Source organism: Pongo abelii, chromosome 22, assembly GCF_028885655.2.
Source record: "Pongo abelii isolate AG06213 chromosome 22, NHGRI_mPonAbe1-v2.0_pri, whole genome shotgun sequence".
In the NCBI taxonomy this organism is placed as follows: Eukaryota; Metazoa; Chordata; class Mammalia; order Primates; family Hominidae; genus Pongo; species Pongo abelii.
In genome coordinates, this window is record NC_072007.2 from 52,111,012 (window position 1) to 52,135,291 (window position 24,280).

Below are 24,280 nucleotides of genomic sequence, written 5' to 3' on the forward strand. Positions count from 1 at the left end.
AAACAAGGAAATGAGCACAAGATGCTACCAAGAAAACAAGGCAGATTCAGAAAGAATGGAGTAGAACATTGGGAAATGGAAAGTATAGTGAGTGAAATAAAAATCTCAGTGTATATCTTAACTACAGAATAGATATAGCTTCATTATAACAAAGTTAGCTCAACTCAGCAACTAGAAGGGGCAGTTCCCATTTAAAGGTAACTTATGTAGAATATAGCACAAAAGATAGAAAATGGAAATATGAACAGGAAGTTGAGATTTGAAGGACAAAATTGAAAGTTGTAAATTGAAAATCGCTTTCCTTAAAATGTTGACAGCATTGTTCTCTTGCCCTCAAGCTTCCCTTTTTGTTGTCTAGAAGTCTAACGCATCTGATATCTGATTTAGCATCTTCTTGCACTCCACCTGGAAGCAGTTAGGATCACCGCTCCAGCTCCATCCTAGAGTCACCTCCCCATCCCTGTCCTGGCATCACCACCCCATCCCTAACCTGGCATCCTTCCATGCTGGGCTTGCGATGGCCGTTCTCCTAGCCATCACTCTAAGCACTTGCTGAGCCCTCTTTATGTGAGATTCCTGTCCTTTAGTTTGGAAACATTTTCTTCTTTTTCTTTTTTTGAAACTCCTATTATTGGGATGATGGGCCTCCTGGAATAATTCTCTAATTTTCTTTCCTTTCCTCTCCTATGTTCCACTTCTTTGTCTATTTGTTCTTCTTTCTCTGATAAATTCTTATCTTTGATTTCTTAGACTTATTTCCTACTTTTGAGAGTTTTATTTTTCTCATCACATTAAAAAAATTTCATTTCTGTTCTCTAAATATTTACACACACACACACACACACTCCTGAGCCGCTGTTCATTAAAATGTATGTTCTCTCTGAGACATTATAGATTTTGAAAAAGTCTTCTTCTGATCCATACTTTGTTTTCTCTGATTTTTTAATCTGCTTGTTGGATTGGTTAGGATGGTCGTGTCTTTGTCTTTCATGTTAGGGCTTTCTTCGTTCTAGTGTGCTCTCTGTTCGTTTTTCAGATGTGAGTTAGCAACAGATATTTGGAAGCTCTATGTGTGTGGGAGAGCTTATCACTGAGTGACTGTCACTGCAGCATGATGGAGGGAACCTCTAAATGTCAGGTCTGCAGATCTTTTCCTGCTTGGAGGTGCTGAGAGAAGGGAGAGAGCCTGGAGGGGTGGAGGTGGGGTGCAGGTCACGTCTTAAGTACATACAGTCTACCCGATTTCCTCCTGCTGAGTTGCTTCCCCCGGCCCCACTCTGGATATGCCTGGAGTTGTGGGGTTCAGGCACATCTGGTTCCAACTTGTCTTGTCTGCTGATGGAGTGAAGAGTGGGAGGCCATCTGGGTGTCTACTTGCTCCTGGTAAGGGCGCTTAGGTAGTCCTCTTCTGTCCCACTCTTCTCTCTGTCCTTCAGAGTCTGGTGCCTCCACCCCTAAAGATTAACATTATTGTTGGTAGATTCAGTGGACATAACATCATTCTGTCTAATGAGTATACATTTTCTAAATGCTTGTTTAACTCATTGTGGTCTAGGAACAAATGGTTTTCAGAGCCACACGGCCCACAGACAGACTCACTACCTCCCGATGTGGTCTCCACCGGGCTAGTGGCTGGCCTATAGGTGACAACATCCAGCCACAGCCTCATTAGGGCACCAGGTGGGCTTGTCAGGTCGCACACCTTGGCTGATCGACAAATGAAGGGAAACGCCAGCAAATCTCCTTCCACCATTATCATGAGAAGGCACTTTCCAGCTCTTGTTTGGGGACACATCCCTCCGCACTCTCCCTCGCTTCCTCCTACTCCATGCACCCCTTCCCATTCACCCAGAAGAGACCTGCTGGGCTGGCTCCTCAGCAGACCCCTCCTCAGGGGGCCTGGTCTGGCTTCACTGAGCCCACAAAGGTGATGGGTTTGGCTGTGTGCCAGCACGCGGCCATGCCCTCCCCTGGTCTCCAGCATCATCCCACTTATAAAGTCATTCCCTGAAGGCAAAGATGGGGTCCCACATCACCCAGTGTCCTTCCCCGCACCAACCAAGGCTGCCCTTGAAGAGCAAGTTCTTCTCCACAGCCACCAGGAAAGATGGAAAGGAAAAGGAGAGGCTCTGCCTGAGTTCCACAGCCCAGGAGGAGGCCACCCCGTCCTTTCTCCTGGAGCAAGGGCAGCCTCCCCACCGGCCCCACCTGCAGAGCTGCCAGGTGCCACATCCCTGAGTCTAGTTTTTCCAGTAGCACCACTGGGACCAGGCAGTGATGTAAGGAGGAAGGAAGACACCTCAGGGAGGCCAGGTTCCTCTGGGTTGCCTCAGAGGGGCTGAGGTTGCTGAAACCTCCAGGCTCCATTCCAAGGGGTGAGGTCCGCCCAAACATGACAACGTAAAGGGAGGTCCTCCCCTGACCCTCGAGTCCCACTCTCTGGGGCCAGCCCTGCTCACACTTTGGGGAGAGCCTTTCTGAAGAGCTCCACACAGCTGTACATTGATACTGTCGAGTTTACATGGTGTTGTGCAGAGAAATGAGAAGTCGAGAATTCATCCTGCCCCACTGGCTTCCTCACCTTCTCTTGCATTTTCTTCTTAATCCAGCATCCAATGCATTTTTTTTTTTTTTAATTTAAGCTTCCTTTCTTTGTGTGCTAACATTTTACATGTAGATCTTAGCACATTTCTTTAGGTAAGGAAACAGACCCTTTGTTGAGCACCTTCATCGTGGCCACTGCAGTTGCCTGGGAGGCTCCGGAAGGTTTTTTGACTCCTGAAGCCAGCTGAGGCAGCCACCTGAGCAAGGGGGTTGTTCATCCCAGGGCTCACCCTCATTCGGGGCCATGACCTTTTCTAGTAAGTGTGCACTCTCTTAGATCCCACCCTGTGTCACCCGGACTCTCTTGGAGTTCGGTATGTGGAGATGACTTTCTTCCTCGCTCTGGATGCAATTTGGGAACTTCACCGAGGCTTGTGGCCAGGGGCTCTTCCCTCACCTCTGACGGATCCAGTGGATGGTCCCAGATTCTCACTCTGACCCACCCACTATGACTTCAAAGCTGCTGTGCACAGTTTCCACTGCTGGGCAGACCTTCCAGAACCTTCCAGAACATCCCATGATTCAGAGGGAAGACACCCTGGATGAGGGAGTCCTCCATTTTCCTGGAGCAAATGCACATGTTCTGCACACAACTCCAGGTCATTCTCCAGTGGTACCTGAGCCCTCCATAGGGCCCCTGTGAGGGATCCTGGGTGGGGACTTGTGTGACTGTGACAACGGGCCTCTGGGCCACCTTTTCCAGAAACAGCATTCCTGATTCTCCCTTGGGAAACCACCACCTCCACATTCAGGGTGGCGTCTGCCAGCCTGGCCCAGCCCGGGCTGTTGGAACACTCCCTCCCCGGGCTGACATGCTTGGTTTTGAGGATGGGCGCAACCTGCTGGGGGGCCACCACACTGCACCCACTCTGAGACACCATGAATTCTAATCCTAAATGTACCATTGTCCTGATCACCTCCAAAATAGGAAAAAATGCTGCCAATGACCATTGTAAGAGGCCATTGACTCCCTCATAGCTGTTAGAATGCAGAAAAAATAGCATCTAAGGAACTATGAATGATTTTTAATCTGGGGCTTGGGAAAGGGGAACTATTGGGAGAAAGAAGTTCTCTTTCTACTGAGATCCTCAGGCCATTTAACCTTGGAGACAAGAAGACAGGGATCTATTTTGCAAAGGACTCACCCATTACTAAAGGTGACACAGGGGAAAGGAGACACTAAACATCTGGATCCGGCCATTTCTGACACTGGACTTCATGAAGCAGGACTTCTTCTTCTTCTTCTTCTTCTTCTTCTTCTTCTTCTTCTTCTTATTATTATTATTATTATTATTATTATTATTATTTGCCTGCAAGGCCTAAAGCAGTGACTAGCACCATTCCTGGAACAGACTGGCCACCTGGTGCCTCCTCACTCTGCAGTAAACATTGGTGCTGCTGCCCTCCTGAACATCAAAGTCTGTGGACAGGTGTGCTGTGCAGAGAAGGCCAGAGCCCAGGCACCTGAGAACAGGGGATCCTTGCCTCGTGCAGTGGAGTTCTGAACTCCTGACCTCATGCGACAATTAGTTATAAAAGAGGGGAGAAGCAGGGAGAGGGAGAGGAAGAAAGGGAAGAAAGAAGCACAAAATGAGGAAGGGAGGAAAATTTGTTCAGGGTTGACAGTCTAAGATGTCAAGAACCTGGCATCCAAAATGTCAGCTTTGGGGCAGGGATTCTGTCCTCCAAATGTCACCTTGTGCCAGTGCCTGCCCCTCCCTCTGCAGTGCCAGTAGGAGGCCTTCACACACCACACCCACTCTTTTGAAATGAACAGACCAGCTAATCTGGGCACTGCGGATGATCCTGGTAAACAAAGTCCCCTGAGTACTGGGGTCAGTCGGGTTCAAGGGCCTGGGAGAAGATGGTAACTCTTGGTTCAATAGCCTGGGAGTGGAGCAGTCTGGGTAAACCAGTTGTTTGCCAAGGAAGCCCTCAGGTACACAGGTCCCCGTGCTGTCAGCCGTCCTGGTGAAGCACCAAGAGGTTGACTGGCCACTGCCCTCCGCTCAAGAGGGACTTCAGAAGAACCCTGAAGTGGGGCCCAAAATGTCCTAAGATTTGTAGGACAGTGTACTGAAACCATGGAACCAGAAGAGACATGCCAATCATGGGTCAGGTGTTCCCCATCTGCTGAGAGCGTGGCTTCAGGTGTGGGTCTAGGTTGGGTGCTGACAATGAAATCTTGGTGCATCTGAGCCCAGCTGGCTGTTTCTGACTTGGCTGGAGCTGAGGACAGAGGAGCATAGGAAGAAAGTATCCCAAAGACAAGAGTTTTCTGAACTGGTGTCATGGAGGTGTGAATGAAGCGGGGCAGAGTGGGAAACCTGGTTGGAGTCCTCCGCTACTACTCTTTGGCTGGTCCCTGAACTGGATATCCTGGTCAGTAATGAGGGGATGTTTGGCACCACACCCCCCTGGTCCTGACCTCATCTCCTGGCCACTGGGAGGGCTGCAGTGAGCTAGATGGTCTGGGGGCCTGGATGTCAGTGCATGCGGACCCGTCTTGCACCTTGGTTTGCTCCAGCCAGGGAGAACCACTTTTCTTCTAGAACCTACCATCTCCACATCTCACAGCTGATGAAGGCAGGCTGGAATCATTTCTCTGACATTGCTCAGGGCTGGGGTTCTGGAGGGAATAGCCAGGGGTGTACTAAAAGACCCTTGGCCCCAGAACAACTGCAGAGCATGTGAAGCATAAGACCCACTTTTGTTTCCTCCCAGGAACAAAGGGGCAGACTTTTCCTAAAGTGGAGGATATAAAAATGCATTCAATCCTCAAACCAGAAGATGCTCCTAAATGAAAAAACACAGAGATCAGAGGGGAAGGAAAATGCCTGAATTTTCTGGGAAATTAAGAAGAAAAATGGGAGGCTTGTTAAATTATCACTATTTCAAGACAGGCAAGGAAATAATGTAGGTTCCTAAATGAAAAAAAAAAAAAAAAGGAAGTTAAGCTAAATGACAGTCTTAGTAAGAAACAGTTCCTAGGCATTGCTACCTGGCATAAAAATCTTTAAGGGTGAGTCGCCATTCTGCAGGGCCAGGGAGACCCACTGACAGGGTCACTACGCACAGCGCAGCCAAGGCCACCAGTGTCAGGGAGGTCATCACACACCAAGATTGACCTCATGTGTGTGTGTTGAGGATGATGGGAATGGCTCCCACAGCCAGAAAAAGGAGATACAAATACAGACCAGCAAGAGTAACCCCTGGGGTGCTGGGCTGTAACCGAAGGCATGGATGTGAAATCATAGTTTCTAGTACGACAGTGAAATGTGTATGTGATATTCACATAGGTCGCGTGCAGCTTCCTACGTCTGTCTGCTGAGGGCCTAGAAGCAATCACAGCCTAGTAACAATGAGCACCTCCAGCACCCAGATCTTGGCGTCTAAGAACCATTCGCCACTCAGAGAAACGGTTTTCTTGGAGAAATGGCTTCTTCCAAGGCTGGGGAAGCAAGTACAAGGTGGGCCTTGAACTGTGTCAGAAAGCAAGGAAGCACTCAGAGGAAGATGGGTGGTTAGGGGGCACAGGAGCCTGCGTAGAGGTGCCCAAACCGGCCAAATCAGGGCTAATCTGACCATCAAAATAATCAGAGTATCCCATCAATTAAACAGGGATCCGAGACTGCATATTGATGTAAATAAACAAAAGTGGGAGAGGAAAAAGCCCTCCTTGGTACACAGTTATCATGTCTGTGGTATTTCTGCCAAAAATGCGTAAACTAAACCATATCTTGAGGAAAATTAGATAAACCTAAACTGAGGACATTCCACCAAATAACTGGCCATACTTCCCAAAAGGTCTGAATGAACCCATGAAGGAGCCCCATGTCATAAGTTAATTCAAAGTCAGAAAAGAGAAGACTGAGGAACTGAGGATTGATAAAAACAGAAGCCACATGGCTACTGAACACCATGGGGTCCCAGGCCAGAGAGTGAAAAAACAAAGAGGCACTGCTTGCTGTGTTTTTCAACTTTCTTCTTCTATAAAGGACAGTTTTGAGACAATCAGCAAAATTTGAAGAGAATTTGTGGATTTCATGGTAATATTGTGCCAATGTTAATTTCCTGAATGTGATGGGTAAACTGTGGGTGATGCAGGAGAAACTCTTGTTTTCAGGAAATGTACACGTAAGTATTTAGGAGTAACAGGGCACACTGCAACCTACTCTCGAACAGGTAGGTAGGTGGATGAGAAAGGCAAATGCAATCAAATATAAGCAAACAGGGAATCTGGCTGAAGGGTTACCAGAGTTCTATGTACTATTCCTGTCACTTTTCTGTAATCTGAAATTATTTCAAAGTACAGAACGTAAGAACTATAACATTTCAATAAAAACTTCAGTGTTGGAAGCTTCCATCAAGACACACTTCTCTCCCCCACCGGATCACCCGTGTGTGGAGGGACCCAGGCAGAGGACGATGCCCGGCTCCACTCTCTGCTTTCTCGGGGCCCCATGGCCTGGGTTAATTCAGGACACAAGGGCCCTTCCAGAAGGCCATCTGCAAGCTTCCGTCACTGCCTCAAGCCTTTGGTTTTCAGAAATCAGATTACGCGAGCTCGTTGATAAGAAAAAGCAGTCTCAACCAGCTTCAAAAAAGTAGGCAAGTACTTTGCTTTATTGACATCAAATGGAACTTTTTGTCCCTCACGCAGTCCACACAACAGTAGCATAATATAGTAAAGGCACAATGAGGCATATTAAAACATAGCCAGTTTCAACAGCTTGGATATTTCCTGCCATGGAAAAGTATCCTGCCCACAGATTCACATTAACATACATGGTACATTAATATCAATCTCTATCATATACCAGGCCACAGTACATGTTTGCACACAGGGTCACGTTCTGCAACAAACTTATTCTAACAACAGTATTCAGAAGGCACCCTATGGGACACAGGTGACAGTGAAGTTACGAGGCTAGATGGCCACATCTTTTACATCCAAGAACCGCCCTGGGGCCACACCCCAATGCTGAGGTGCGGAGGCACATCTGCAAAGCAGGTCAGAAACACTCCCCCCATACCCCAAAACACTATCCCTATCCCAAATCACCTAACAAAAATGAGAGCTGGAAAGGGCGCAGATGAGCAGTGCATCTACCTAGGTAATACTGTCTACGTCTAGGTAATACTGTGTCATTTTATCTTCAGACTATGTGGGGAGATAAAAAACACAGTTTCTCCTGCACCTCTTCCCCAAGACTGGTGCACTCCAGCGACCTGAGGGGGCTCGCCTCAGTCCCCAGGACTGAGGTTACAAAGGGAGAATTTTTTAATGACTCATGCCTGTGGCTCTAGAGTGCCCAAAACATCTTAGGCAACGAGAAATGAACGGCAGCTAGTACCATGTGGGCATGTGTGGGCGATCGTCCACAAGGACTCACCAAAGTAACAGACTGGAATGGTTAAGAGCTGGCCACACATACGTCCTGCAAAGCCGGCTGCTACCATTCATTCCTTGTTGCAGAAAACATTGTTTTCAAAGCCAACCCCACTACTTAGTCATCATTTACAGACTAGACTATCCAATGTTATGAACATTTTTAACAGGGTTCAAGCAACAGCTGATAAGGCATTCATCTCTTAAGATATTTTATAAAACGATTCCATGGAAACTTTAAGACAGGCCTCTCTGCCCACCGTCATGTATGAAGATAAAAAACAGTTTCCCCTGCACCTCTTCGCTCAAGACTGGTGAGCTCCAGCGACCCAAGGTGGCTCACCTCAGGAGAGAGTGGATGCTTCCACGCCTGGGACTTCATCACTGAGAGACCAGCCTCAGCGGCCCATCAGGAGCACAACGAAATGATTCTGACCCATGGTCCCTTCAGACAGCAGGTGCCTAGATCGATGATGGAGCAGGCATGTGCACCTGAGCCAGCTTCACCTGGAGGGGGACACTCCGGTCAGCAGCAGCCGCCTCCCGATGGCACCATGTCACCTCTGCTTGGTCAATGTTTAGGTAAGCCACAACAGGGCCCCACGCAGGATCGTTCCATCCCCACGAGGAACACAGGACAGGACAAGAGCCCCACGTGGACCCCTGGTCTCCGCAGGCAGCCAGCTAGGTCTTGCTTCGCCGCAGGAGCGTGGCTGCGGGGCCATGGCCGCCCTGGAACTTGAGGCTCTGCAGGTTGATGTGGGCCCCATGCCTGAGCAGAGTCTCCACCGTCTGTGCGTGCCGGCCCTGGGCGGCCAGGTGCAGCGCGCTGAGCCCCTGCTCATCGAACAGGTCAATGACATCGGCGCTGACCAACTCCTCCACCACCTCCGAGTGCCCGTGGGCGGCAGCCAGGTGCAGCGCCGTCTGGTTCAGGGGTCCCCGGGCCAGCACATCGGCCTTCTCCTCGACAAGCAGCTTGACAGTGGCCAGGTGTCCGTTGCGGGCAGCCAGGTGCAGGGCGGTGTAGCCGTCTGAGGTCACGGCCTCCTTGCCAGCGCCCCGATGCAGGAGCAGCCTGGCAGTGCTCGTGTGCCCCGTCTCCGCGGCCACGTGCAGGGGTGTCTGTGCCAGCAGGCTGCAGACGTTGACGTCAGAGCACAGGTCGATGAGGATGCGGGCCACGCGGTAGTGCCCGCGCTGCGCGGCCAGGTGCAATGGCGTCCTCCCATCCAGCGTCTGGGCATTCACGCTCACCCCCGGCTGCTTGGCCAGCAGCTTGACGATGGGCAGGTGACCCTGCCAGGCGGCATAGTGCAGCGGCAGCCAGGCATCCTTGCCCTGCAGGCTCACGTCCACGCCTCGGCGCAGCAGGATGCGCACGATATTCTCCTGCCCGTGCTGGCAGGCCACGTGCATGGGTGTCCGACCCTCAAAGTCTACCTCGTTGACCGAGGCGTTCTTCTCCAACAGCAGCCGCGTGCTAGACTCGTCCCCGTTCTGGGCTGCAAAGTGGAGGGCCGTCCACTGGTCCTCATCCTTGGCGTTGACACTGATCTTTCGTGCCAGCAGGAGCTCCACGACACCCCGCACCCTCCTCTCCACGGCCATGTGCAACGGGGTGGAGCCCCTACGGTTGGTCAGGTTGGGGTTGGCATTGTTGAGCAGCAGCCACTTGACGCACTCCTCTTGCCCGGCCTCCACCGCCAGGTGCAGCAGGCTGGCACCGCTGTCCAGCGCCAGGTCCACGTCCTGCGGCTGCAGGATCTTCATCAGTTTGTTGGTGTCCCCGGACACGATGGCATCCACAAGCTTCTTCTTCTGGACGTCTGTGGTGCCCAGATCTGCAGGGAGAGGAGAGGCAAAGGTCAGAGCGTGGCTGCACACCCAGGGACGTGGCGTCTCTGGGAGCCTGGCTGTGGCGCTCAGGTGGAGGAGTGCCATGGCCCCCAGGCTGCTCGCTGGTCACCCGACTGTGTTTGAGCATTGTCTGTGCCTCGTGATTAAGGTCAGTCCTAGCGGGAGTCCCGGGGCAGGCCGGCGAATGTCTCCCAGGTGCTTGTTAGTCGGTTTGCAAAATAAAACCCGCTCTTGCCGTCCTGCAGGGTGGTGCACCCCCTTGGTGCTTAGAGATGGCAGTGACTGCAAACATTCCTTCATTAAAGAGAGAAGGAAAAAGGGCACAGACTAAAAAGACCAGGCCAGAGCCCCCATTCGCCTGGAAGCCTTGGCGCCTGCCACCCACGGACGCCCCAGGCCTAGCAGCCTGCAGAGATGGTGACCAGAGCTGGAAGGGGCTGCTCCAGCTCTTGCCCCACCTCAAAGTGGCACCTCCTGACCTGGGGAGGTCAAATCGGAAGTTTTCTATGATAATCCTGAAGGGACCAAGCCTCTCGTTTCAGGAGGACGTTAGTCCAGCACTCAGGATGAAAAGTTGTATTTACCACAAAAATCCTACTGTAGTGCCTAGAATTCTGAAACCCTGAAATGAGACTCTCCTCTGCCCTCATGTGAAATGCATGGGGACTTGGAAGGTGGCGGTGGTAAGGTGTTAAGAAAACGGAACCCTCCCAAGTCAGGCTTGGTGTTTGAACACTGGCATTCCAAGTGGAACCAGTAAAGTAATTCTCTCTCGAGCATGAAGACAAGATGTCATTTCAGAGTATTAGACCCAAAGAGAATATTCTAGAACGTACTTCTCCATGGGAGATGGTGGTATTTCTTTCTGCTCAGTCTTAGACTTGGCCCTGACTCTCCTCCTCAACCCCATCACCCACTGCTTATCTGCCGTCGAACCAGGTCTTCCCCACTGTGTCTATGTAGCATTTCCTTAAAACAAGACACCCTCCTTTGCCCCCAATATTCTAATCTAAAAATCCCAGGAAGTCTGTAAGATCCAGGAAAAGTCTTTGCCTCCAAGAGGATGTTCCCAATCCACCAGGAAAAGCCAACTTCTCCTTCCCCCCCGAGATTGCAGCCTTGGCCCTCAGCCCCCGTGGCTGTAGCCCTGAGTGTAAATCCCTGTATTTTCCATCAGAGCTGCAGCCCCTTCAGGAACAGGGCAGGACCACATCTTACCCCTGCAGCTGGCAGAAAGGAGGCCAGAACAAGCACCAGGTCCAGCACCCTGGGGCAGGGATAGGAAAAAAAGCACCTTCCAAAAACAAAAGCCATCAAAATTAACGTAAAAAGATAAGATTAGCTAAATGAGAAGTGCTCCTCCCTAACAGGTGGTTTGCAAAGGTGGCCTGGTGTTAAAACCTCCAAGGATAACCAACACATTACTAGGCCTGGACTACTGTGAACGGGAGCCCACATATGCGAAGGCGTGGGTGTGTACCCAGCAGTGTCTGAGCAGAGGGTGCAGGACTGCCATGCCCGAGACAGGAGGCCCGCCAGGGAGTGGGGCTCAGCTCCTGCCCAGGCTCACTGCACTGGATGGGGTTTCCAATCTGTAGACCTGAGGTCAGCCTCCACCCATGGCACTGGCACAGGCAAGACTGTTGCACGGACTGGTGATGTGGCCTGTTCCCCACACATGCTAAGTGACATAAGACAGAGCCAAATGCCCAACACCCAAAATTAATTACTTAAGACAGAAAGAACACAAAGAAGAATTCTTGCTGGGTCAAGAAACTGTCCCCTTGATTCCATTTAGCTTCTCGCTAAGTCCAGTCAACTGTCCCAACGAGCCCAGCATCTCTCGGGACACAAAGAGGCATCCCCAACTCACCGCTGGTTGAAGGCTCCCGCTCAAAGGACAGCGACAGCGAGCCTCTGGAAGAGAAGGCGGAGTCCACCGAGGACACCCCAGAGAGCCTCTTCCCACTGCCGGACGATGGCAGCTTGGACTCAGAGGAGCTGCGGCTGAGCTCCTCGGGGCCCTCGACAGCCTGGGAAACTCCAGAGTCCAGCTGCGAGAGCAGCTCGGAGAGGCTGTAGTCGTTATCGAAGGTGGGGGCAGAGGCCCGCTTGAGCCTCGCAGACACGGGCACCACCTGCGAAGATGCAGAAGAGGGGGTGGGTGAAGACCCTGCCATACCCTGCGTGGCCCGCCCATGACACAAACACAGAAGAGCAAGGTGGGCCACGGGAGGGAGGTGGGGGAGGAAAGGACGGACCCTGGAAGCAATGCAGATAATCTGTTGGTCACCGAGCTCAGACCCCGCATCGACACAGCACTAGGGAGCTCAGACGCCATGTCCGCACAGCGCCACGGAGCTCAGACCCGGCGCCCGCACAGCGCTGGGGAGCTCAGACTCCGCGCCCGCACAGCACTTGGGATGCTCAGACTCCGCGCCCGCACAGCACTTGGGATGCTCAGACTCCGCGCCCGCACAGCACTTGGGATGCTCAGACTCCGCGCCCGCACAGCACTTGGGATGCTCAGACTCCGCGCCCGCACAGCACTTGGGATGCTCAGACTCCGCGCCCGCACAGCACTTGGGATGCTCAGACTCCGCGCCCGCACAGCACTTGGGATGCTCAGACTCCGCGCCCGCACAGCACTTGGGATGCTCAGACTCCGCGCCCGCACAGCACTTGGGATGCTCAGACTCCGCATCCGCACAGCACCAGGGAGCTCAAAGACTTGGAGCTACAAAGACTTGCGCTGGCCCCACCCAGCACAGAGACATCTTAAGGAAAGATCGACTTCATGAAAGCGCAAAATCCAGCCTCATGCAGCTCTGGATGCCATCTGCTCAGTAACACTGCACAGAACATCACCCAGACAAAAGGCAGGCGGTGTCAAGCTGCAGAGTGTGAAGCATGCATGGCGGGACACAGCTGCCCAGCACAGGCCAGCGTTGGCAGGAAACGAGAGGATAGACAGGAACTGGGCAGGACCCCCACACATGGCCACAACTGCGACCTCCCCGAGGAGCCACGTGGGGCTGGCGTGGGGGCTGTGTGGGGAGGAGGGAAAGGGGAAGGGCCCGGCTACAGGGATGAGGGGTGATCCAATCCGACATACACCGATGGGGCCTTTTAAAGGGTCTCGCTTCATGGACTGCAGGAGCAGCAGGTTTCTGGTGGGTGAGTGGAATCTGACAAGATTTCACGCTTCTTCCCTTAGGCACACCTGTTTGCCCAACTCCCCACCCTTCCTGGGACGGCTCGAGGTCCCGCACTGTTGCTGGGTGTACCGAGCCACCCCCACATGTTGGTTGCCTTCTTTCCCTTATCAGGGCCCGGGTCTGCCTCTTTACCAGCAACCCCCGGGCGCCTTTGCTTCCAGACTCACTGGCACACATGCACTTTATGTTGAGACAGTGAGCGCACCCTACGTATTTCCTGATCTCCTGAGCTCACACTGACAGCCTGGGATTAATTGCCCAGCACCAGATAACACGTTATAAAGCTCACTTATCAGCTCTGCCTCACAGGTCTGCTCCAGTCTCATTACCTGAAAAGGTATTTAGCTAGCCCTGGCACTTGGAACTTCTTATCACATCTGAAATCACCTAGGTGGCACTCATCAGAGTACAGACCATTTATGGGCAGCTATAAAGGGACTGGATCCCCGAGCCAGGGGTGCAAAGACACTCAGACACCACTTCTCCCTCCTCGGCTGGGGCTGGGCCTTCTGATCCCCATGGTTCCACACACATCCAATGAGTGGCTATTTAGTGTCAGGGAAGCCCTTCTGCCACTCACACAGAATCAGACAGGAGGTGGGGCGGGGATGCAGTCGGGCAGGTGGACCTGAGCCCCCATGGGACCTACACTTCTAACGGAGTTGGGTGTGGGATGGGCTCAGAAGAGAGGGAGAGTGGTCTGGGCGGTGGGGGAGTCTGCAGAGAGGAGTGGTTTGGAAACCCCTGCCTGGAAGCCGAGGAGACAAAAGACCGCTGTGGGAAGGACCCGTTACCTCGCTCCTGGGCTCCGGGGGGCTTTTCACGTCCAGATCATGAGCAGTTTCTTTCACTTCATCATCAGGCTTTTCACACAGGTCCTCGGTTTCAGAAGTAATTTCTTGTGGGGAAGAAAGGGGACATGTCACTCAGATGATGACTTCTGCATACACACGCGTTCCATATAAACACGGGGCCCCCACGAGCTGGGGGATTTCTCACACACCTCGGCCCAGGCTGAGCTCACCAGGCAAGCCCAGGGGCCCTACATGGGCGATTTGCTGGCCATACCCAGGCCCTCCATCGGTAATCATTTGAAGGCCTCACCAGACTCAAAGCAGCAGCTTTCCCCGGGGGATCGCCACCTGCCAGTCACAGGGAGCAGAGCTGCCAGCACCTGGCGGATGAGCTCCCCATTCATCCCGTTTCCTGCCGTAAGCTTTAAATGCAGCAGTTTCCATCTCATCAGGGTGACTTTCCTATGCCAGAGACACATCTGTCCCAGGAAGTCACCTCCCCAAGAGAAGGGCAACGCCGCCGGCCACCGGCCAGGTAAGTCCCCGGGAAGAGCACGGCTGCACCTGAACTTCAGGCTCCCATACAGACTCCTCTGGGCGGCAAGCCCAGCCCTGGCGGGGAGCAGGGGGCGGATGGTTGGAGGCGACTCAGTTCCAGCTGCTGTGGCTGAGCTGTGAGTACCAGAGGCCACAGGCAGGTGCTGGGGCCAACCCATCTGTGCAGGGCTCATTTCGGCCCACCTGTTACATGCCTTGTTTCTCACTCTGACCCTGTCCTGTCTGTCACCTCTGTCTCCTGTGACACCCACAGAACATGGCGGGGAGACCCCAGGGTACTCACCTTGGAAGGTGGGCCGAACTCGCGGATCCCCCTGCCAGCACCGCTGCATGAGGCGTATCAGGTGGCTGCAGGCACGCGGCCGGGCTCTGCACACGGGCGGCAGCTCGGGGCGGTGGCCCTTCACCACCTTCACCATGATATGCAGGATGTTCTTTTCATCTGCCAAGGGAAGGATGCGAGTCAGGGGCTCTGCAGGGCTGGGTGGCATCATCTCACTCTTGGGAGGAAACGACACACTCGCCGGGGGTCACAATGGGGCCATCCCCACACCACCCCAGGGAGACGGCTTCCCCTCCCGTTTCAAAGGCAGAGCTTCCTGTAACCCTCACCCTCATGGTGCCCCGTGCTCTCTAGTTTCCTGGTTTTGAAATCGACCTCTTTCCCTGGGTTCTGATCTACCAGATGGAGTCAGTGTGTTTGGTCACAGAGCAGATCTTTCTGGGCATCCCATCCAAAGGAAGACGAGGTTCAAAGGAGAACAATATCTTATGAGGCTCATTCCATCAACAGCCCAAGCCAGCAAAGGGAATGAGGCTCACTCACCATGGAGGAGCCACAGCGTCCTACATCCGCAGAGACCCAACTCTCTCTACAATGGCGAAGAAGTCTTCCTCAGTTCCAACTCCAATCCCAAGCTCAGGTCCCCAGCTGGCCTCCCCTGCAGGTGCACCAGGGCTGGGGTGTGTGGGAGGGCTCTTTCCCTTCAATTCACCATGTGGGGCCGCACCTGTCCTTTCCGACTGCCTTCACTAGCATGCATGGGCTCTAACTTATTATTATTATTATTATTATTGCCACAACTTCTACCCTGACTGGGAAGGGCCCAGGGTAACTTCCAGTGGGCCAAGTTCTTTTTTCTGCTTAGCCTGGACCCTCAAGATGGACCCCAAGCTTCTTGTTCCCAACAGCCCTCTCTGCCCTCCAGATCCAAACACACCCGCCCACGGAATGGCAGCTCTTTGGAGAGGCCATGTGCCTCAGCAGGCGTGGAAAATCAGCCGGGAATCACCCACGGCTGCCAGGATTCCATATGATGTTTTGCTCCACTTTCTCGTTAAATCTTGTGCAATAAATATCTTAAGTATTTAACAGGCTATTTCCATGATTATTCAGACTTCAAAACTAACAGCTCCTCTAAATAAAATGAAAGCGAACTGAAGTAAACACCTGGAATGTTCCCTGCTGCCAAGCACAGACTAGAAAAGCTGGGGAGAGGCCTTGTTCTCCTGCACTTTGAACCCCCTCCTACCTATTAACCCATTTTTGCCTGAGGTTGCAATTTTTTGAATTTGAAAAATCAGACCTTGGCAATGACCTTGAACAGTAGGATATGAATAATTCCCACATGCTTAGCGTTCCAATAACGGAACACTGCGTATTCAGCAATAAAGCACAAGGGCTTGAGCCTTGACCTGTCCCCTGTGCCTGGCTTCGGGTGTCACATCTATCAGACACCCTCATCTATCAGACACTGCCTCATTTCACAAGCCTTCGGGCTGCAGGCCACTGTGCAGGAGAACGTACAGAAGGCAAGAAAGGTGACGGGCGGTCAGACAACACAGACGGACACCGGCCGGCAGAGGCCTGGCACAACGTGTTCCGTGCTTTCTACTGGCATTCTTTTAAAGCTGCCAAGATACTTGATCTTGCGATGCTGGAAGATCTCTTCTGGCTCCAGCACTTTCCCAGACATCAGCTCCTAGTCTGAGCCCCGACTAACAAGGGGCTAGGCCTTGACTCTCATCTTCATTTTTAGACATTTTCGCTCATACCACAAAATATCATGAGTGGCCCAGAAATGTCTTTAGAGGAAAAGGGAATCTGTCCAACAAAGCTAAAAAGTCCTGGACTTTTATGATAAGTCAGTCAAGGTGTGACAACTTTGAGGATGGTGTTCGGAATGGTGGCTGCCTGGCTGGGGAAGGAAACACTGCAGCTCTCAAGCTGGGCAGGGGCGCCGCTCCTGCAAGCAACTCCATGGCACTGAGCGGCTCTGGAGGTTGGCTGCGCAAGCACGTGGGCATATGTAACGTTCCTGAACTGTATGCTTCACACGGTTGACATGCTAAGTTTTGTTATGTGTATTTTATTACTATGTTTTTAAAAAGTAAACAAAAAAGAATTAGCTGGAAATAGCAGCACAGGCAAACCCCTGGAGACAGAAAGCAGGTGAGTGGTTGCTGGGGCTTGAGCAGGAGGAAGGGAGAGGGACTGCACAATGGCCATGGGCTTTGCCTTCTAGCATGATGAGAATGTTCTGGAATTAGACAGTGGTAACGCTTGTTCAACACTGCCAGTGTAGTTAATGTCACTGAATTATACACTTTAAATGGCTAACATGACCAATTTTGTTATATATATTTTACTACCAAAAAAAAAAAAAAAACTAGTTGGCACCTAAAAAAATTCCATTGAACAGGCTCCTTCAGATCTGTGTCTTTTCCTGCATGCAAATTACACCACAGAGCAGCACCTATGGGAGCGTGGATCACAGGCTCTGTTTTAGGATAGAGAAAGGACAACAAGGTGTCCCCCCATTATTCCAGGAAAGACAAGCACATTACACCTCAAAGACAGGTCCACTCACCTGCAAACGGCTTCTTCTGTGTGAGCACGCCCCAGATGACGATGGCAAAGCTGGAAGAGAAACTAGGCATGTTAGCATCTGACAGCCAGAGACTCAAAGCCGAATGCGCTCATGCACAGCAACAGGCATGAAGAAACCTGTTCTGAAGCCTTCCAAAGACAGAGCCTTGACACCGAGATATTTCTCCTGTTTTTAAAAAGAGAAAATTCTCTATAGTGAAGCCCAGCACGTTGATAGCTCAGATGTCAGACAGACTCAAGTAACTTCGCCAACTGGGCTACAATCTTCAGGCAGCTTGAGGGACTCCCAAAGAGGGTGCCACCCTACGCAGGGCGTGAGCTCCTGGGGAACAGCACCTGTGTGCCTCACTGTCATCTTCTTGCAAGCACCGGGCACAGAGCACCTGCGCAGGCATTTACTGAAGAAATGGATGAATGAATGATGGGCAACTCCCATGCCCTCCCCCAACAATGATTTCATTCTCTGAAAACACGGATTCTGGTTCTGATCAGTGTTCCTAACTTAGGCTTGCTGAGATTTCAGGGTTCCTAACAGAGGCTCACTGAGATTTCATCGTTAGAGGGTTGTTAAAGAAAATGCACAGAAAATGTAGGAGACAACACAGCTGAACGCCCCAAAGCCTTTTTCGGGGGCTGCTTAGAAATATATAGATAATATGAGGAATATGTTCACGTACATTACTCTGGATACACCAAAAAAAGTGCCCAAACTGATTAAAAAAAAAAAAAAGAAAAAGAAAAACAGAAGTCCGAAAACTGAGCCTCCAAGGAGCACTGAGTTGGTGAGAGTGGCTGTTTATAGACACCGAATTCACCATCGAAAATTAGTTCAAATGGCAGGTTCAAAAGCTGGAACTCCAAACTCTAAAATAAATGGAGAGGATCTTACTCTCCCCAAACTCTACAAGCTGTGACTAGTCTCCAAAATGACACTTCCAAGCAACTCTCAGCTTAAAGCCCCAGCTAAGCACATGCACAATGGCCACTGTCAAACCAGTCAGCCTGGGCTGCTGGCGGCAGCAATGACCAAAAGGCAGAGCTCACACGCTGGGTCAGAGTCACTGTGCCGCAGGACAAGAGCTACAATGGGAGGCTTAGTGCCTGCTCACACGCTCCCACCCACTTTTCTTCTCCAAGAAGTCTGTGTGATTATGACCTTTACAATTTGAAAAAGGAAGGGACTAGGTGACTTGGGGATTGATCTCTGACCAATAAAAGTTAAGTGCCATGAAGAAGATGAGCTGCTCACCTCACAAAATCAGAGTGAATTTCGGAAAGTACAAACACACATGCGTATAGACACCCGGACCACTGAAAGCAGCAGGTTCTTCCAACAGACAAGCCACAAAGCCCACGGGTCACGAAATCACCAAGGCTCTGACAGGGCAGGGCTGTCAGCCTGGCTCGAATGTGGACCCGGGAACACCCTTCCTCCTTGGCCAGCAACACTCCCAGCAAAGAAATCCCTGAACTCTACAAGCACCCACCCCTTCCATGTGGACTTAGCCCCGTTTGTTTGTTTGTTTCTGTTTGTTTTTTAGACAGGGTCTCGCTCTGCTGCCCAGGCTGGAATGCAGTGGTGCAATCATGACTTACTGCAATGTCCACCTCCCGGGTTCAAGTAATCGTCCCACCTCAGTCCCGAGGAGCTGGGACTACAGGTGCACGCCACCATGCTGGTTTTGTATTTTTTGTAGAGATGAGGTTTCACCATGTTGCCCAGGCTGGTCTCAAACTCCTGGGCTCAAGTAATCCTCCCGCCTCGGCCTCCCGCAGTGTTGGGATTACAGGCGTGAGTCCCCGCGCCTGGCCTGAGCCCCATTTCTGACTGGCAGTAAGAGGCCTTTCTGAAAGCTGCAGCTCAGGGCACGAAGCATTAAGGTTGAGAGCCCCTGGCACCCACAGGGGATGGGGGGCAACATGTCACACACCTGTATACATCGTGCTTGGTGTCGAAGAGCCGGCTCTTCTCCCTGATGCGCTCTGGAGGGAGGTAGGCGATCGTGCCAAATAGGCCATCCATGCTGAGGTCATGCGAGTGCGACAGCCCGTTGCACTTGGCCAGCCCAAAATCAGAAATCTGCAACACAGCCATCAGAGCAGGGCTCATTAGCCTGCAACAGTGATATTTTATGATGCTTTATCAAAAGCTCCCTTCTGCAATCTCAGAGGGTGGGTGAGAGCTTTCCAGGAGCCCCTAAGAGCCGTGTCTGTGCCTCTCCAGGTAGCCCTGCCCCAGGCAGGGAGGCAGACAGATTCTGGGGCAGAAGCAAGCCTGGAGGCATTAGGAGCAGCACATTTGATGGGCAGGTTAAAGAATCGTACTGTAAGGAAGGAGTTCTCTGGGACAGAACTCCAGAAGAATTAGAATCCACCTTCTGTAAGGCATCATGTTTGCCACTGTGGTTGAGAGCCAGCTGAGCCGGCATAAAGGGAAAAAAACAAGCCTTAGAGGGTTCAGGTAAAGAGAGACACATGTGAAGATCAGGTCTGCTCCTAGGGAAGTCGGGGAGCCGGTTATGCAACCTGCCAGCTGGGGAGGCTGGCGGGCAAGTGTCTGCAAGTCCTTTAAAGGGAAACACACCTTCAGAAGCCCTTTAAACTTTAAAGCAAACAAAACACACGCCTCAGAGCCCCGTCCATCTGGAGTGTTTTGTGATCAGCAGACACTGGCTGGCTGCTTCAAACACATGTGTTCCAGTAAAGGTCTGGTAAACACCTCTGCTGGCAGGGCCCGGGCCCCCAGGAGCACTGGCCACCAGCTCCTCCAGGAATGCCCTCGACGTCTGCATTCGGGGGAGGCAGGTCTCAGGTCTCCTTCGGGCAAAGGTGACCTTGGAGCTCACTGGGGAGACTTCACAGACCCCCGGTCTGACCTCTCTCGGGGACATTCCCTTTCCTGCCAGTGTCCTCCCCTCTCCAGTGTAACTCCGTCCCCTTCGAAGCTGCTGAAAACCATGTGTGGGATGAAGCCACGAGTCATCAGCATTAATGGGACTCTTGATCCAGGGGGCGTGCTGCTCTCAACTCTCCTTCAAGGCATATGGATTTTTTAAAAAACCCTTTTCATTAACTCTTGAGCTCCTCTCAAACACACCCATGTAGTAACAGGAAATGAGGCTGAGTCAGGCCTTAATTCTGGGCTGGCCATGCCCATGTGGTGAGCCAACAGGACTGCTGTCATCAGCACCAAACAGCAGGGAGAATTTATGACCCGTGACTCGGGCTTCCAGGGATCCTGAGCACATCTGCAGGGAGGTAGGGGGGAAGGCCTGTGAGAAGGGACTGGCCCTCCTTCTCTGCAGCCAGGAGCACCAGGACAAGGCCTCGACTCCAGCGGCTCTCATGTCCTCCCACTTCCATTTCTCCCAGGGCCTTCAGGCCTGCACCGCCCTTGAGAGCCACACTCTGCACTCCAGGGAAAGCGCCAGCTCCCCAGAGGAACGCCATCACCCGACCCTGCAAACCCCGGCGGCTGCTGGATGCTGGGACACAACAACGTGTCCTAACTCTCCAAATAAGCTCCAGAGCACAGGAAGTTTCAGTTCAACAGTCGTCAGTGGCTTGAAAGCCTTCAAATTCGGAAACGGGTTGAACAATGAGAACACATGGACAGAGGGAGGGGAACATCACACGCAGGGCCCTGGTCGGTGCATAGGGGAAGAGGGAAAGGAGAGCATTAGGACAAACACCTAATGCACGCGGGGCTTAAAACCTAGGTGATAACCTAGATGGTTGATGGGTGCAGCAAACCACCATGGCACGTATATACCTATGTAACAAACCAGCACATTCTGCACATGTATCCCGGAACTAAAAGTAAAATAAAAAATAATAATAAAAAAAAGAAAGCATCACACACTTTCTAGGCAATTCCTTCTCCCCCTGTATGGTTGAATGTAGGAAAAAAATATCTCCCTCCCACGGTTAGTTAAGGATCAGACTCACTGTTCTAATCTTGCCTGTACAAGTTAGTAGCTCTGTGGCCCTGGACTATTAGCCTCTCTGTGCCTGTTTCCTTTTTTCATAAAAGGAGGCAATAACAGTACCCATCCTGTAGCTTTGTTGTGAAAATTAAATGACATCTGAGATCATTAAGAAAAAAAAGAAAAGAAAAGAAAAAGACAGGGGTGCAGAGATCTCAGCCCGGTGCTTCCCCAGGCCTGCAGCCTTTTCTCCTGTCTGTCAGACAGAGCCAGCCACTCCAAACTATACTTGGTGAAAAGAAAACGAGCAGAAATTCTCTGTAAAACCTCTGGCAATAAAATGCAAGCTCGGAATTGAGAATTCTAGGAGGGTCACTGACCCTCTATGTTCTGCTTCCTCCATGTCTCGGACCCTGGGCCAGCTGCATTTCCCCTCCGCCCTTCCTCATCTTCCCACCCAAGCTGCCCCTCACCCCGTGTCCTCAACAGTGAGCCACTGTGGCATCCACTCTGACCAGCGAATGCCTCAAGAGTTACAAACACTCTCATCAGCACCCGACTCTGCATCTCTAAGAGCTGAGGGCTCACAGCTGCCCCCAAGCACATGGCCCTTCAACTTCAAGGTTCTGCTGTCAAGACTAAGAAAGCAGCCTGCCGGGGCTTGGCTGCCTCTAAAAGAAAGACACTGCAGAACATGACCTGCGTGTGACCCTTTGAAAAGCGTCTGTTCTGGGCTAACTGGACATATAAACGCAGCCTGAGATTTTAAACCAAGTTATTTTATCTTTAACTTGAAATTGATTCCAACCAATATCTTAATATTGGTATTTAGTATATTTAATGTTGAATAATATCAAGTATTAATTTGATACTATTACTTTATATACTATTTATATTTATATACTTTATGAAGCAGACAAGTTGCTGTGATATTTTCAGTTTGAATCAAGCTCTGAGCACCGAGGTAGCCCATCTCAGAGGCAAATGGCAGGACTGGAACGGCAACTTAGGATCTAATTTCAGGATTCTAGATTACAGTTTTCCTGCACTGAATAACTGTCTACTGAGGACTGCCCAGAAGCCCAGTGGCCAGTCCATGCAAAGCTTCCACACTTTGTCTTCAGGAACAAAGGCGCTGACTCTCAGAACCCCAAAACACACTCCCTGCTGCCCTCTATGCACACCAGTAGCTATTTCGAAGAAAAAATAAGTATGTCACGTAAATACATTTTTCTGTTTGTTTTTGGGCTTCTTGATGGTGACTAACATGCCTGATTAAGGACGTCACACAAAACAATCTTTCCTGCGGCCTGTCAGGGTACACAGGGCCCTAAGATGTCCCAGGGGCACCACGCAGAGATGTCCTGTCACTTCCTGGCCAGCACCCGGCATGCCTTCGACAGCAGCCTCCCTGAGAAAGCAGTTCCAGGCAGCATCCACCCCCTGCAGCCGTCCTGAAAGACAGGGAAGCCCTGCTGCCTGCTGCCCCTGCAGGAAGGCCCAGAGCTCTCCCTGTGTCTCTTGGGCTGTTCCTTCACCTAAAGGCTCTGCTGCCGCCTGCCCCCGACTCCTGAGGGCAGAAAAGCCCGACCCTGTGTGAAGGCCCAGCCCCAGGAGCACTGCCACCCCCTCCCACAGGGCTGCCTCTAGGCCCTGCCTGCGGGCCACACACCCTGCCCCCAAGTGACTGCTACGTGCAGTGGCCATTTGGTTTCTTTCATGTCAAGCACGGTGGCAGGCGAGGTGGAAATCAAGGTCTCCGCTCCGTGACTTACAGCTGGACGATCCTGGCTGCTAATTTACTCACTCTGAGCCGAGACTCAGCGAGAACCAGAGGCCACCATCCACTCTGCACCTCTGCTCTGAGGATGAGGGCAGCTCCCGCAGCTGAAGCCTGTGGCATGCCCTTTCTGGTATCTAGTGCATGTTGGACGGCAGAGCTTACTAGTCATTAGGGCCCCAGGGCCTGCACTACCTAGAAACAAGCCTGTAAATGTTGGCAGGAATGGAGGGTCCGCATGTGAGGCCCAGCCCTGCCCGTCACAGGAAACGGGAATCCCAGGGGTCCCAGAACATAAGCAGATGCGGGAAACCACCCGAGAGCCGGTTCAAGCCAAGTCATTTGATTTTTGTCTCCATTATCCCAATCTCCTACTTCACTTAGCAGGACGGTGCTTCATCTTCTAGCTGAAATCTTATTACTGGGCAACACCTACCTAAGAGACAACTTATAATTACTGCCTGAAGTGAAAAATTGACCTCCTCGCCACCATCCTGGCTGAGCAAGGCACGCAAGATGCACTCGTCCGCAGAGTCTGGGCACAGGGAGCGGCCGTGCGCATGCCACACGGGCCGCCGCTCCCGTCCCACCCAAGAGCTCAGGGGCAGGGCCGGGCCCTGAATTCAGGTCTCTCCTAATTAATGGTCAGGCCATTAGAGAGGCCTGGAAGTGCTGTGCCACCAGGAACAGCAGTGCAGCCAAGCCAGGCAGGGGACTCCTCTGCTTGTCCCCTGCATGAACTACATGGATCCGGGCCATGGCTCTTGGCTCCTCCTCACTCCCAGGGCAGACACCAGTGTCGTGTGGACCAGCATATCACCCTGGGCCTCCCAAGAGCATGTGAACATCACCACGTGGGGAAAAACTACAACGTGCCAGGTGTAGCCACCACATGTCAATGACAGTACAACCCTAGCCACGAAGGCCATCAAAGGAGATACAAGGAAATACAGCCCTGATGCAAAGGTGATGATGCTGACACCTGCCAAGGCCCAGAGGCAACGCTGGTTTTCAGTTAAATTATCTCTCTTACTTTTCTGTGTTTCAAAAACCTATCAGCGAAGCAAAAGCAAGCTCCAGCTCCCAGGCCTTGCACTAATGCAACACGCTGCCACTCCGCACTCTACGCGGGGGCAGAGAGAGGCAACGAGCCCCTCCTCACGACCTCTTTCCACAGCACTTTGAGGACCCCACTGCAGAGGACCCCCACATTCCCACCACCCCGAGCTCCTGAAAACACTGAGGGAAATGCGTCCCT

The 24,280-nt window shown here is 51.9% G+C and overlaps 1 protein-coding gene across 2 annotated transcripts in view; it reads right to left on the bottom strand.

Annotated features, from left to right (window-relative positions):
• Positions 1-7,198: 7,198 nt before the first annotated feature.
• RIPK4 (receptor interacting serine/threonine kinase 4) overlaps positions 7,199-24,280 on the bottom strand; it is a 28,033-nt gene continuing 10,951 nt past the window's right edge. For both annotated transcript variants that reach the window (XM_002830707.5, XM_054542566.2), the window contains 6 exons: positions 19,248-19,396; positions 17,297-17,346; positions 14,710-14,868; positions 13,869-13,972; positions 11,730-11,994; positions 7,199-9,840 (listed from right to left, as the gene is read on the bottom strand). In XM_002830707.5, coding sequence (XP_002830753.3) covers positions 8,681-9,840; positions 11,730-11,994; positions 13,869-13,972; positions 14,710-14,868; positions 17,297-17,346; positions 19,248-19,396 — 1,887 coding nt within the window. In that variant the 3' untranslated portion in view covers positions 7,199-8,680. The remainder of the gene's footprint in view (positions 9,841-11,729; positions 11,995-13,868; positions 13,973-14,709; positions 14,869-17,296; positions 17,347-19,247; positions 19,397-24,280) is intronic.